General features: G+C 49.8%; 1 protein-coding gene across 1 annotated transcript; it reads right to left on the bottom strand.

Annotated features, from left to right (window-relative positions):
• Nucleotides 1–5,700: 5,700 nt before the first annotated feature.
• CCR2 (C-C motif chemokine receptor 2) lies at nucleotides 5,701–11,985 on the bottom strand. The gene is made up of 2 exons (XM_037030509.1): nucleotides 11,661–11,985; nucleotides 5,701–7,593 (listed from the first exon to the last, which is right to left on the bottom strand). The coding sequence occupies exon 2, from the start codon at nucleotides 7,580–7,582 to the stop codon at nucleotides 6,458–6,460; it is 1,125 nt and encodes a 374-aa protein (XP_036886404.1). The 5' UTR covers nucleotides 7,583–7,593; nucleotides 11,661–11,985; the 3' UTR covers nucleotides 5,701–6,457.
• Nucleotides 11,986–14,460: the final 2,475 nt, after the last annotated feature.

Genomic DNA, 14,460 nt, shown 5'->3' with positions numbered 1-14,460 from the left:
GACTCTCCAGGCTTTGGTTTCTGTTTATCTGCCATATGGGGCAGAAAACCAAACACACAAACCTACTTGATAGGTCTGCGGCCAAGATGAAATGATACACAGACCTGTAGACTAGAGAAGAAGCTGGTGGTTGCCAAAGGGGTGGGGGTGGGGGGGGTGGTGGGGGGGTGGGAACGAAAAAAAGGAAGGAAAATTCTAGGTGGCCTGGAGTTTTTCAACAGAGCTTAGAAAAATAACATTAACATCTATCACTTATGTCGTATTTAACTATGTGCCAGGAAAAAAATCAAATGAGGTAACGAGCGTAGGGCCTTTTGCAGACACCTGTCCCCTGTGGGTTATTGAAGCAGTGAAATAACAAAGTATGCTTTAGAAAGAATTCACAAAATGGGTAGTGAATCAATGAATATAAAATGTCACAGAAAGCAGGTAACAGTTTTGGTTCTGGGAAGAGTGGGCCTGTGTTTGCTCATAGCACACCCGTGTAGAACACTCAGGTGCTGCCGGACAAGGACAAACGTGGCTTTTCTGTCTGAGGCCGCGGTTGTTTGCGGAATTTCCCCACACAAACCTGCCCTTCGCCCAGTGTCTGTCTGTGTCCACCCTTGGAGGGGCTGAGGTTATGACACTCACCCCCAGAGGGCAGTATGGAGCAATGGAGCAGGCTCGCCCAGACTGCAGCCGGCTCCCCCGGTGCTGTGGGCAAGATGCTATTCCTCTCTCCGTTTCCATTTCCTCCTCCGTCAAGTGATGCTGTAGGCCTGGGGGGTCCAGGAGGCAGCTCCCCACTTAAATAGTAAATGACTCCATGGCCACACTGGTTTGGAAAACACATATGGGGTGGGAGATAAGGTGAAGACTCACAGGAGGGGACAAGGAATCACAGCTCAGCAGCATGCCTTACCCCCCTCAGGTTCCTGGGTCCGGAGGAGAGTGGAGGTCACCTCTTGGGGCAAGGGATGCACCCCAAGATGCACTTCAGCATTTCATCGGTGAAACAACAAAGGACGTAACTACAGTGACGCCACATTAGCAGTTTAGTGTGCTGTGACTTAGTTTCCTGGCCTCTGCTTCTTTTTTAAATCTGTCCCTCCCTCTCCTCAGGGCTCTTGTATGTGTGGCATTCAGATCCCCCCATCCCCAGAAATGACCTTTCGACTGGTTTGTCACCCTTGACTAGATGTCTGTATTGGAGGGTGTCTCGTGCCAGCCCTTCTTTGAGGCACTGCCAGTTTTTAAATAGCTGCTGTACTTGGGGCTATAGCCCCCACGTTCCTCTCTCCCACCAGCTCTGGACCACGCGCTCAGCATTGTCTGCAGGGTGGGGACAATATCCAGCCTTCCCCTCGGGTCCGAAGGGCCACCCGCATGAACACAGTGAGCCGGAGCCCAGCCACCCAGCAGCTCCCGTGGACACACCGGGGGCTCGAGTTGACTAGGTGGATGTCAGTCAGCAGTGAGATGGGCTGTAAAAATTGCGAGTGCGTCCTTTAGTTCTTAAAACAAATGTCGAATTATGAAACCAACACATGCTCATTGTGTGAAGTTAGGAAGAACAGGAAACTAGAAAGCGGGAGATGAGTTAGGCATATTCTTACAATCGCAAAACAATCTCTCTCAACATAAGGTGCATTTAAATCCAGACCTTTTCTTACCCTTCCTTTTTGATTCACTGTTCTCCCGTGGACACCAGTTCTGTGGGCTGCTCTTTCTATTTTCATACTGAAAATTATATCATAGGCATGTCTTCACATTATTAAGCATTTTTTGGTATCTCTCTGTTATTTTTACTGAGCTATAAGTTACCTGGGGCAGAACACACTAATCGTAGGGGCACAGCGTGGTGAGGTTTTGCCAAGCGTGTACCATGTAACCACCACCTGGGTTGAAAGGATAGGGACTTGCCCGGTCACCCTGGAAGACGCCCTCATGCCCGCCCAGCGGCCAGGGCCACTCTGACTTCCATCGTTAAGGATTTGATGTGCCTGTCCTTCAACTTCATGTAAGTGACATCACAGGCCAGACTCTGCCTGCTTTATGTCCTGCTCCTTCTGTTCAACAGAACGGTGTCATGTGTGTGACAGAGCCCTGTGACACAGCTGGGCTTCCTCCAGGGCGCGCTGATGCGGACAGCATGTTGAACCTTACCAGCAGTGCTCTGCTAATGCCGTCAAGGAAGGAGCCCCCAGGGTCCCTAAAGGCATCTTCACCAGGAGAGCCAGAGTCCCCGAGGTCCTTGAAGAAAAAGGAAGGAAACCTCCCTCCATTTCCCACCAGGGCCACACTTTGTCACCTGTGTGCCGGCAATGATGCTGGGGCCCTGTGTCCCCCATCACCCCTCACCTTCTGCCTCAGACACCTGTCACAATGAGCAGAGCTGGGAGGTCACTGTGCTGTCCTCTCTATTTCTGATGTCCTAAGACCCTTCCCAGGACAGCCCTTCCCTCAGCCCATGCACCAGGTCCCCACGCCCTGTGAAATCATCAACCAAGTAGACACTTGCAGACTGTCCACCTCATCTCCTGGTGGGGACCCCTTAACTCCCCGGAGAGTCGGCTGTCTGCTTTTTGTGTGTTTTTCCCCAATCACTGCCTAGTCATGGGCTGATGCAGCCTGAGGTTCAGTAACAGAAGTCCAATGGGCTGGTCAAAGTGCACAGTAGGCTCGCTGTGCCCCCTGGGGGGGGGGTCAGGTCACACCTGCCACTCCATAGTCAGCTCCGTGCATAACAGGATATTATGTGGGGCTTTTCCTGTTGCCCCAGAACCGGCAACCATAACCTGAGGCCAAGGGCAAAGAGGTGTTAGGCACCCTGTGTTTCTAAAGGAAACCGCTGACACAGGGGTGGCACTCGGTCCCCAGGGCTCACCGAGAGTGGCGGAGTCAACCCTGTGACTTCAGTCCCCACTCAACTCCTCCCACCCCTGTCTGCCCTGGGGAAGGGGCGTGGCCTGTCCTGTAAGGAGATAACTGGGGGCAGAAAAAGGTGGTAGGAGCGGGTGGGATTGATGGGGAGCAGTGTGGGGGTGCCAAGGAAGGGGCTCGGGGAGACGTGCGTGAGGGATGGGGACTTGGCAGAAGAGGAGGCCAGCACCAGGTCCCTGGGTGGGGCGTCCACTAGTCAGCAGACCAGCTGAGCAGGGGAAGAGGGCATTAGAGAGGGGGACAGTGAAGACAGGGCGTGGCACCGAGGCAGCAAGGATGTCCCCAGGAGGTGAGAGCACCCGGTGGAGGTCACACATGCTGCCAGAGCAGCAGAGTCAGAAGAAGTTTTCAACCTCAGTCACTCACCACACCCAGGGCCAGGCCTCCCCTAAATTCACTCGCTGCCCTGCAGGGGTCAGCTTGCACACCCTGGTGACTCCTCTCACAGCGTGTCCCCCCTTGGTGGCCCTAGGCGACCTTTGCCTCTGGTTAATCGCACCTGAAACTATTGCAGTCTGTGAGGGAAATTTTAATAGTGGGGTCCCTTCTGCTCACTTTCCATTGGCCCAGCCATGTGTAGACGGGGTGGGGTCTTGTTTGTAGGGCACATGAAAGTCACAGACAAGGACAGGCATGTGTAAAATCACACAGGGGAAGGAGTGAGAAGGTGTGATGGTCTACCACAAATCCGTGTAACGAAACAGGCCACTTGTTTTCAGTTTTATTGGGGTAAGAACACAACAGGAGAACTACACTCTTAACAGATTCTGGAGTATACAACACGGTGCTGTTCTGTACAGGCATAACATACAATGTGGTAAAGCGGAGATTCAGAACTCGCGCATCTCGTCCAACTGAGGCACGATGCGTGTTGGTAAACGAATAAAGAAAGTATGATCTAAACACAGGCTGGAGGATGATTTAGCCTCAGAAAAGAAGAAACCCTGTAACGTGTGACCACATGGATGAACTTGGAGGACACTCCACCAAGTGAGATACGTCAGTCGCAGAAGGACCAGTACATCCTGATCCCGCTGACACGAGACATTCAGAACAGTCAGATGTGCAGGTGAAAAGGATAGAAGGGAAGTAGCCACAGTTGGGGGAGGAGGGAATGACAAGTTTTTTATTAACAGATTTAAAAAAACACAGAGAGCATTGATGCATTTTTCAAGTCATAACAATCATTAAAACAAAATCTAATGCATTCATTAGGATAATACACCCACCAGAAGGGGAGGTGTGCCCTCCTCCGCCTCCAACACATGTGCTTCTTCAGGAAACCCTGTCTGGCCACGAAGCAAGAAAGTAAAACCATAGTAACGGCCCCGCCCGAGGGCCAAAACCCCGTGCTTCCCGTTTGCATCGGACCGCACATGCGCTGGGGAACACAAACGATCATTCTTCACTTGGCTCACCCGAGGTGGAAGTCTTGGCTTTACGGAGGTCAACCAAATCCCACTCTTTACAACAGGATCTGAAAGCTTTGATGAGGGGTCAGCTTGGCTTAGGTGTCCCCCCTGGCCAAACGGGACAATTCAGCGTCAGTAAGGACATCCCCGAAGCACGGAAGTATTCACATATGATTATACCCACGAGTTCAGAAATTTAAAGATGCAAAAAAGAAAAAAAAAGGTTTCTGGCAGCGAGCCTGAGAGAATAAAGACACAGTTGAGATGATGGGTGTGTGCTGTGACCCAAACGATACTATTTAGATGCTGGATCACCCTAAGCTTGTAAGCCCAGCGATGGTGGGTCTCCAGCTCCCTGGCCAACAAGTGTTTGTGTTGAGCAGACCGTCTCCCAAACATGCTCCAAGATTTTAAGGTCAGAAGCAGAATTGTCTTTATGACTGATGTGGCACTTTCAGGCTTGGCACAGTAATAACTCTTAAAATGATATGTTAGCATGCTCACGTGTTACAGTTTTTGGCTTTAACATTAGTTTTAGTTTTTCCCCCCTTGTTTAAATTTTAATATCTGAATTATACCTCTGTACTGAAAAAGGAAGCTCTGGAAAGTAGTTGGGGAACCAATTTTATCCAACCCCTCCAGTCTTCTACATCTAGGCTCACCCTGCCTGGTGACTTTCGGACACAGACACATCGGCCGAGGTAGGAGGGGCAGTGCAGGCCTCTCTCAGTTTCTGGTCCCTTCTCTGTCCCAAGGACACACCCCGGCCCCCACCCGTTGTTATCCCTCCTCCAGGCCCACCGAGGGGTTCTGCGGTGCAGTCTCCTTCACGTCCCCCCCCCAGGTTCACCCTCATGGGTCTCCACAAACTGGACTTGGAAGTCGGTTAGTCCTACGGGCAGGACTTGTGTGAGAAAGGCTATATGACCGAGGGCAGCAGGAAGGCGACAAGGAAGCCATGCCATCAGACCTGAGACCTGGCCTGTCCCTTAGCTCATTCCGGAAACATTCCTGGGGCCTGGGGTGGTCTCATTTCTTTTTTTAAAAAAATATTTTATTTTTTTTTTAGACAGAGGGGAAAGGAGGGAGACAAAGAGAGAGTGAGAAACACCAATAGGTTGCCCGTTGCAGGCCCCCAGCCAGGGACCTGGCCCGCAACCCAGGCATGTGCCCTGACCAGGAATCGAACCCACAGCCTTTTGCTTGGAGGAACGACACCCACACTGCTGAGCCAGGGCTGCTCTCACTCTTGCTACGGCCCTGCACCCCTGATGGGGGACTCATTGTCCCCACCCTTTCTCCTAATCGCTACCTCCAACCCTCCCCTTTCCCTGGAAAAACAAAACAAGGTTTTTTTTTTTTCCATTTCATTATAGATTACACTGATTTCATAAACAAACATTTGTACACATTTTTATACAGGGGGATTGGCCAAAGAAACATGGGGACAGCGGGAATCTATTGGATTGCAATGGTAGGGTGAGTGGTTGGTATAGATTAAACAGAATCAACCAAAAATGAAGTTATGGAGAAGAGGACCATGGGGCTCAAGCAAAGCTGTCAGAAAGTGATTACAGCTCCTGAGCAATCCAGGGCCTGGGGAAGCATTCAAAGTCAAACACGGGCGGGAGATGGGGCTAAGGACTGGTACTTGGGGGGCTGAAGGAGCAACCCCTGACTTTCACCCTCATCCAGGCTCAGCCGTGCTCATGCCCCCTCCTCTCTGCACGCAGCCAACCCCACTCACACTCACTTCCTTCGTCCGCTGCGGCCTTGCTGGGCACCTGATTAAAGAGACTGCTGGAGTCAGAGAGCGAGGGAAGGCATGGTGAGGACTGCGGGGAGAACCAAACACAGGCTGCTGAGGCATTGTCCGGGGAACTGAGACACGCTGGCTGCAGAGTCCAAGTCTCTGCCCACAGTTGTTCTGGAATATTCCCTGGGTACATGTCGGCTGTGCAAGGGGTGACATGAGTCTGTCTCGGTGCATGCAATGCCAAGGTTCTTGGGTGCTTGTTTTACAGACTTGCAGACCTATACACTTCTACAAACCCTTAAGGCGTACTATCATATAGAGATTGCTATGTCCCTTTGAAAATAACAAGCCAACTGCTGTTCATTTACAAACCAGCTGAGACTTCCTGCTCCCCGGTGGAAGGGGTGTATCCTGAACTCACTCGATCCACTGTCTCCCGGTAGAAAATTGGGCATTGTTTGCAGAGGTGTTTGGCGATGTGCTTTCGGACAAACACGGAGACGTACCGCCTGAACTTCTCGCCGACGAAGGCGTAGATGATGGGGTTGATACAGCAGTGCGTCATCCCCAGGGTCTCCGTCACATGGATGGCTTTGTCCAGCTGGCTGGCGGTCTTGCAGCTACTCACGTCAAAGAACACCTGGAAGGTGTCCAGGATAAGAGTGATGTTGTAGGGGGTCCAGAAAAGGAAGTAACCAATCATGATCACGAAGATGAGCCTCACCGCCTTGTGCCTCCTCTTCTCGTTTCGACACCGGAGTAGGGTCTTTAGGATCCCTGAGTAGCAGACGACCATGACGAGCAGTGGCAGGACCAGGCCCAAGACAGTCCTCATTATTGAATAGAAATTCTTCCATTCCACTGGAAAATAAGGGCCGCAGAAGTAAGCACCGTCTTCAAGTTTGGCTTCGGTGAAGATGATTCCTGGGAGAGAGGCAAACACGGCCACCACCCACGTGACCCCACTTGTCGCCACCCCAAACGTGACTGTCCTGGCTTTTAAAGCAAACACAGCATGGACGATCGCCAGGTACCTGTCAATTGTCAAGAGAATGATGAAGAAGATTCCCCCAAAATAACCAATCTGGTATATCCCTGTGATTACTTTACACATCACGCCCCCCAAGACCCACTCATTTGTGACAGAATGAATCCACACTGGCAAAGTCAGAAGGAGAAGCAGGTCGGAGACGGCCAGGTTGAGCAGGTAGATGTCAGTCATGCTCTTCAGCTTCTTGCAGTTTATGAGGGTGAGGACGACCAGCAGGTTGCCCACAAAACCAACGACGAACACCATGGAGTACAGCAGAGGCAGGAGCCAGGCTGAGATACGTTTCACATCAACTTTTTTGCAGGGTTCACTTTCCCCATAGTCAAAGGGGGAGGTGGTGTCCTCATCGTACCCCTTGATGTTCGTTAGAAGCAGAGAATGAGCTGTGGACAGCACGTTGTGGCCGAACTGGGCCAGCACGTCTTTATCGTCACCCATCTTCCTGCGTCCTGCAAACAGAAAGCAAGATGGAAACATATGACATAACTGCTGCCGTGCCAGGTGTTAATCGTCCCCCTTAAGCAGTGCCCGGTCTTTGCCTTTGCCTCACAGATGTCACCTTGAAAACATGCATGTTAGTTCATCACTTCCCTTTATTCCTAGTAGCAGAAGCCCGTCATCTCCCCAGCCACCATTTGCCAACACCCTTGACCTTCCCCCAGAGCCCAGCTCTCATTATGGGCAAACATGCTGGACGCTTGCTTCCTCTACCTCCTCTGCACGTGACCCGTTCCTGGATGGTGACCAGAAGGGGACTCTGGTCAGGGGCTTCTGGGAACACTCTTTTCTGACGAGAGAGATGGAAGACCCTTCCTCAGTTGCAGCTTGTGTTGTGAGGACTTGGTGCCTGGGACCGTGACCGAGGGACCAAGCCTGGTGCTTGGAGCATATCTAAGCAGGGTCCAGATATCAGCCAGTCCCACGCCCACCCTTGTGCTCTGAGGAAAGCCAGCCCCTGTGGTTAAGTCAAGATGAGGCACGTTTTCTGTAACTTGCAGCTGCAACCTTCTGTTAGTCCTCTCGACTTTCTGTCTTTATCCTTTTGTCAAAATCCTCTTATTCTCTTGCCAAGGTTGCAATGACAACCCAGTTTTTATTAAAAAAATTTTAAATTTATTTTTTAGAGAGAGAGGAAGGGAGAGAGAAAGAGAGGGAGAGGAACAACGATGTGTAACATCGATCACCCACCTGGGGACCCAGCCCACAACCCAGGCATGTGCCCTGAGTGGGAATCAAACCAATGACCTTTCAGTTCCCCGGCCAGCCCTCTACCCACTGAGCCACAGCAGCCAGGGCCACAACCCCATTTATAAGTGCCCTGGCTTCAGACTCATCCTCACTGAGCCTTTGAGCCTTCTGATAACTTCTTCCGTATAAAACGCTTGGTGTCCAGGAGGTTGGGTCCTGCCTTACTGCTTCCTGTGAATTTGCTTCCCTGGTGCTTCCTTCCCTTGCCCAGGCACCATCCTGGGCTCCTACCCCTTCACTTTTTCCTCTTTATTTGTGTTCTGGAGCCCTTCCTGAGGCACGCCACCTGATCTCAGGGTTCTAGGTCCCCTGAGTACTGATGCTTTCCGAGGCTTGGTCTTCTGGTCCCATCTTTCAACTTCTACACCTCAGGGTAGAATTTTCCTCAAGGTAGAATTTTCCTACTACGTATCTCCCCTTGGATTTGCTCAGTTAGTCAATGTTTATTGCGCACCTACTAGGAGCCATGCTCTGTTTTACGCACTAGCACTACAACAGTGAGCAAAGCGGGTGTTGTACAGGTATCTCCAATTCCACTGACCCCACGGCAACAGCCCTGGACACTTGCTTCAACCTGTGGATTCCTAAGCTTGGCTATTGTCTTTTACTCCATCGCCTAAGAATCGGAATTTAGCATTACCCTGGTCCCCTCCTCTTTAGATTAGAAACCAAGCCATGGGAGCCAAACAGACTAGATTTGAATCCTGCCTCCAATTTGCAAATTGTGTCGTTTGGGGCTAATTACTTCTTCACCTATCAGTTTCCTTATAAGTAAGAGATGGACCATGCTGAGTTGCCATGAAGGTTCCTGGAGACAAAGACACTAGCACCTGTGTGGAGATGCTCTGCATCATTATTATGACGTCGCCTGACTTCTGGTTCGTAAACACCCCTGAGACTCATCCCCTCTGAAAGTCTTTCAACTGCCACTTCCTTGCCGTGTCTGCCTTTCACTTCCGGCTTTGAGGTGGTCTCTCCTTTGCTCAGAGCTTGTTCCCGGCCACGCCCCCTTTCACCCTGTCCTCTTTGCAGCTAAAAACAGATCATGTCTGTCTTGGCCGGAAACCTCCAGGAGCTTCGTGATGTGTATGCCATGGGACTTCAAAGGTAAAGCCCAGACGACTCATCACGCCTTTTCTGAGCTCTCGTCTCATCAGCTTCATGTCTAATCCCTTCTCAAATCCCAGACCCTGGGCTCCAGATATAGCCATCTCCTTTCTCTTCCCCCCAAACTCACCATTTCCTTCCTGCATTGATGGTTTTGCATGTGTTTGCCCCTCTGCCTAGAATGGCCGGTGAGCCCCTCCTCCTCCTCCTCTCACGACCTCACGCTCAAATTCCCCTTCTCCTTGGAGCCTCCTCTATCTAGTCACTCGTGTCATCTCATGACACAGTGCAAACCTCTTAATCAGCACTTTTCACCGTATCTGCTACACCCTGTGTGCCCCTTGAAGTCAAGAACTAGGTCACAATTCTGTCTCCAGCTCTTACAGTAGCACCTGGCTAACGGGGCACCAATGAAAATATGACATCTAACATCATTCAGCCTGATTCTCAAGAATATTCATTTTTCCTTGGTCATGGCTATGAATTTGTTTCTATCTACGTACACATCTTATCTTTTTATATGTGTGTCCATTCTTCAGTTTCTCCTGTGATTAATACATTTCCCAGAGCTTGCATTTCATGCCACTGAGCCAGATTTCTTGAGATCTATAGTTCTAAACAAGACCTCTGATCAGGCTTGGAAAACAAATGTATGCACCTGAAGTATTACAACTATAATTATTAATGGACCTCTCCTTAGGTTTCAGGTGTTATGCTGCATACTTTGCATGCATTGATTCGTTTAATCTTTGCAACAAATTTGTGAGATAACTATGCATTTTACAAGTGAAGAAACGCAAGCATGGATGGATCAAATAGCTCCCGAATTCACAAAGCAAATAATGGCTGATCTGGAATGGAACCCTGGGCTATTCAATTTCAAAAGCCCCCAGGGGCTTCCACCTCCAGGATCGGAGAGCAGAGCCGGGTGCAGAAGAACAGGTAACAGGTTTTCTAGGTATTCTTCCATGCCTAAGAATCCACACTCATCCACATGAGCGTGCTCCACCCATGCATGCCCAACTGTGCATGTGTGTGTGCACATGCACACACACACAACACTTGCACCAGAACATAAGCTCCGTGAGGGAAGAGATCTTTGAGTTTGCAGCGAGGTACCACAGTGCCCCAGAACCCAGCCCAGCACACGGTGGCTACTCAGTGACAACCACTGGGTAACTGGGTAACGGAACACTCGCAGACTGGCAAGTGGCTGAGAAACAGAATGCCCCGCTGTGGCCAGACTCGCCGGGGGGGGGGGGGGGGACCCAGTGGGAGGCCTAGCACACAGCCCCTTAACTGCAGCACGCTCTCCGGCCGTATTTAGTCAGGGCTCAGTCTCCTCCTTTGTGTGGGAGAATGTGGACTACAGCAGTGGTACTCGATGCTGGGCTTCCGTATCACACGGGAAGTCTGTCAGCTAGAAATACACAGCCCCGCACCTCGCTCTGATGATTCAGATGGGGGCTGACGGGGGGATGGGGTCAAGTGCCCCAGAGCCTCCCACCGTGTGCTCTCTGTGCTTGGTCGCTGACCTGCGCTGGCCTCTGAGATGCCAGCCGCCTCCTCTTTACTACCTCTGACGCTCCTGCCGCAGCAGGCACTCAGCAAGGGGCTGAAATGCACCAGTCCGGGTGTCACTTTCAGGCGTCAGGACACTTCATCCAGAGTCAATTAAACACTGCCTCTCAGAAAAATAAATCCCTCTCTTCAGCCTCTGTGGACCTCCTGAATCAAGGCAAGAAGCACATTTTGGCTGGGAGCCTGAACTGTCACATACAAAAGGACTAGATGGGAAGAAAATGATGGGATGGAAGTTGCAGCCCTTTAAAGCCCTTGGGGGCTGGGAGGGACAGAGTGAGAGGAGCAGTCATGGACATACCTGGCTGTCCTCACTTTCTTGATTCTTCTATATCAGCAGGCTCTCTGCTATCACTGAGCCCTGAAGGGTGGTCTCACCCTGGTTTGCACTTCCTCATTCTCATCGGGTTCTCATAACAATTCTGCTGAAGACACCATCCTCCAGCCCTTTCTCCCACCTTTTCATCCCCAAGTTCCTGGGCTATGCAGACCCCCAGGGTGCTTGCAGTCTCTGCATCCCCAGAGTTGAGATGCTCTGTCTATGATTCCTAAAGTGATGGAAAAAGCACCCACAACTCACCAGTGGATGGCTTCTTCCAGGGGGCACTGGTTTGTCAGGCTTCTCAGCAACAGAACCGAGCAGATCTGGAGGTAGGAACTGGGTGTGCAGAAATAGGAAATAAAGTTTCCTGCAGAAGGAGAAGGCGGGGATACAAGAGTAAGGGTAAAGGTTTGAAGCCAAAAAAAAAAAAAAAAAAAGAATGATATACAGTTCTTCTTTTCCAGCCAGGAACTTTGTACACTAGGTCGAAGTCTCCAGAGTAGGATTAATTTTGAAATCTTGCTTATGCAACCTTAAGAGTCAGATGGGCACACCCTGTAATCTGCTCCTGAGTCTAACGGCTCTGGGCTTCTTCACCTTGTGGGTCTCTATATCTAGAAATCTACACTCCTCGGCTGGTGATAATTTGCATGAAAGTAGCACAAGAGAACTTCATTTCCTAGAGGATAAATGCTAAGGGAGGCTGTTGGTGACAGTGGAGGAAACATGAGAAGGTTTTTATGTGACATTGTGCCCTGGTCTCAGTGGCATCACAGATTTAGGATCAGGTGAGAAATTTCATTAAAGAGAGCATTTTAATTAAAGAGAATGCTAAACGGTCTTTTGGGTCACAGGTGCCCTTGGTAAGAAGGGCGTCAGTCATTACAGGTCCTATTTCCCAGAAGGATGTTTTCTCAAAAGAAAACACCATTGAGAAAATGGTGCAGCAGGAATCACCAGGAATCTCTGTCCCTGCCTAGACCCACAATTTTACTGGGAGAGCCAGTTCGATTGAACTATTTTGGAACTCTTAAGTCTATTGAAGGCTTGTACCTTTCAGGGGTAGGCTTGCATAATTAATTGTAGTTAGCTTTGGTCAATTGAGCTTTTAATACAATAGCAGCTGCCCATCTCCCACACCCCGCCCTCAGGCAACCTGGCACAGGTTCCTGGAGGAGCTGGCGCACAGCTTGCAGGAGGCAGGGTGGGCAAATACCAGGGTGTGCTTTGACCACTGAGTCCTGCTTCTGATCTCAGAGGTGCAGAGGAACAGGCAGAGAGCCATGCTGTTGCATTTCCCCCCCATTGCTGCCAGCCCCTCCTTCTCTGGCTGAAATGACTTTCAGGAGACTTAAAGGGCCAGTGCCCTTTCTTTTTCTCTCCCACCCTGCCCTTTTGGCAGCCAGACCTTAAAGACTAGGGCATTTAAAGGCAACTGCATTTCTGGGGAAACTTAGAAAGTGACCACAATAACCCAGGGAAAGGCACAGGCTAAGAAAAGACCCAAGAAGACCTTAATTTCACACCTGAGGCTGATCCTTGACACAGACATAACTTATACCAATAAAAAATATCACAGAACCCATCCAACGCTGGAGAAGAGGAAGCATTCGATTTCTAGAGTTATCACATTATTAGATTCAAATATCCAGTTTTCAATAACAATAACACCATGATCACAAGGCATACAAAGAAACAGAAAAATACGGCCCAGTCAAAGGAAAAGAAAGAAATCAACAGAACCATTCCTGAAAAGGATCTGATGGCAAATTGACTAGACGTGGACTTTAAAAGAAATGCCCTAAAGACGTTCGAAGAACTAAAGGAAGATGTGGAGTAAGTCAAGAAAACTGCATGGAAAAATGAAAATATCAAAAACTGCCTGGGATAGATCAGAGATAGAAAACCTAAAAGGAAGCCAGAAAGAAATTCTGGAGCTGAAAAAACATAACAAATAAAAATTTACTGCAGGGACTCAAAGGTAGATTTGAGCAGGTAGAAGAATCAACCAACTTGTACACAGGACAAAGGAAATTATTGCGTTTGAGGAACAGATACAAAGGCTGAAGAAAAGTGATCAGAGCTCGAGGAACCTGTGAGAGTCCCAGGAGAAAAGAGAGAGAGAAAAGGGCAAAGAGATATTCCTCCAAGAGGAATAATGGCTGAACACTTTTCAATCTTGAGGAAAGACATAAATACAAATATTCAAGAAGTTTAATGGACTCCAAATGAGATAAATTTAAAGAGACTCATACCAAAACACATTGTAATCAGACATTTGCGAGACAAAGACACACAGACAATCTCGAAGTTGCAAAGGAGAAACAACTCATCGCGTACGGGGGATCCTCATCACAATTAGTGGCAGATTTCCCATCAGAAACTCTGGTTGCCAGAAGGCAATAGGCTGAAGTATTTAAAGAGCTAAAAAAAGAAAATTGTCAGCTGAGAATCCTAAATCTGGCAGACCTGTCCAAGAGGGAGGGAGAAATGAAGACATTCCCAGATAAACAAAGGCTGAGGAAACTGCTCACCACTAACCCTGCCCAGAAAAACGTTCTCAGGCAGTCAGGGGCCCAGTGAGTAGCAGCAGCAGGAGCTTTAGCCCTGTGCTTGAAGGCTTACAGAATCCACAATACCTCCTGAGCCCCGTGAGAGCTGCAGTTGAGAGGTGAAGGCTGGAGGACGCAGCCGCTCCCAGAGCCCTAGCGATGACAGAGCAGGAGCAGACAGTCCCTAACTTTCGGCTCCCACTCTGATCTGCTGCCTGCAGGCGACTGAACCCAATGGGCAGAGAAGCAGCGTGCAGTCTAGGCGAGGTATCCCATCGATGTCACTTCCTGGGGCTCTGAGTGGATCTGGGGGAGAAGGGCGAGTAACCACAGAGCTATTGGGCCAACCTTTAAAAAAAAATTTGTTCTCATGTGTTCCATGTAGATAGTCTGAAAATTGGGAACAAGGGCGCGCACACCTAAGGATCCTTTATACCCACTGAAAGAATTAGGAAAGATGCTTTTCCTGAAGCTTGAGATTCCCATATCCACCTGTGGCACTGGGT

This window comes from Sturnira hondurensis, unplaced genomic scaffold (assembly GCF_014824575.4).
Source record: "Sturnira hondurensis isolate 20B ecotype Veracruz unplaced genomic scaffold, ASM1482457v3 Scaffold0020787, whole genome shotgun sequence".
Lineage (NCBI taxonomy): Eukaryota > Metazoa > Chordata > Mammalia > Chiroptera > Phyllostomidae > Sturnira > Sturnira hondurensis.
This window is presented reverse-complemented; position numbering and strand designations above follow the sequence as displayed.

Excerpts from the sequence above, each read along its gene's own strand:
- CCR2 (XM_037030509.1), bottom strand. The coding sequence starts at position 7,582 with ATGGGTGACGATAAAGACGTGCTGGCCCAGTTCGGCCACAACGTGCTG.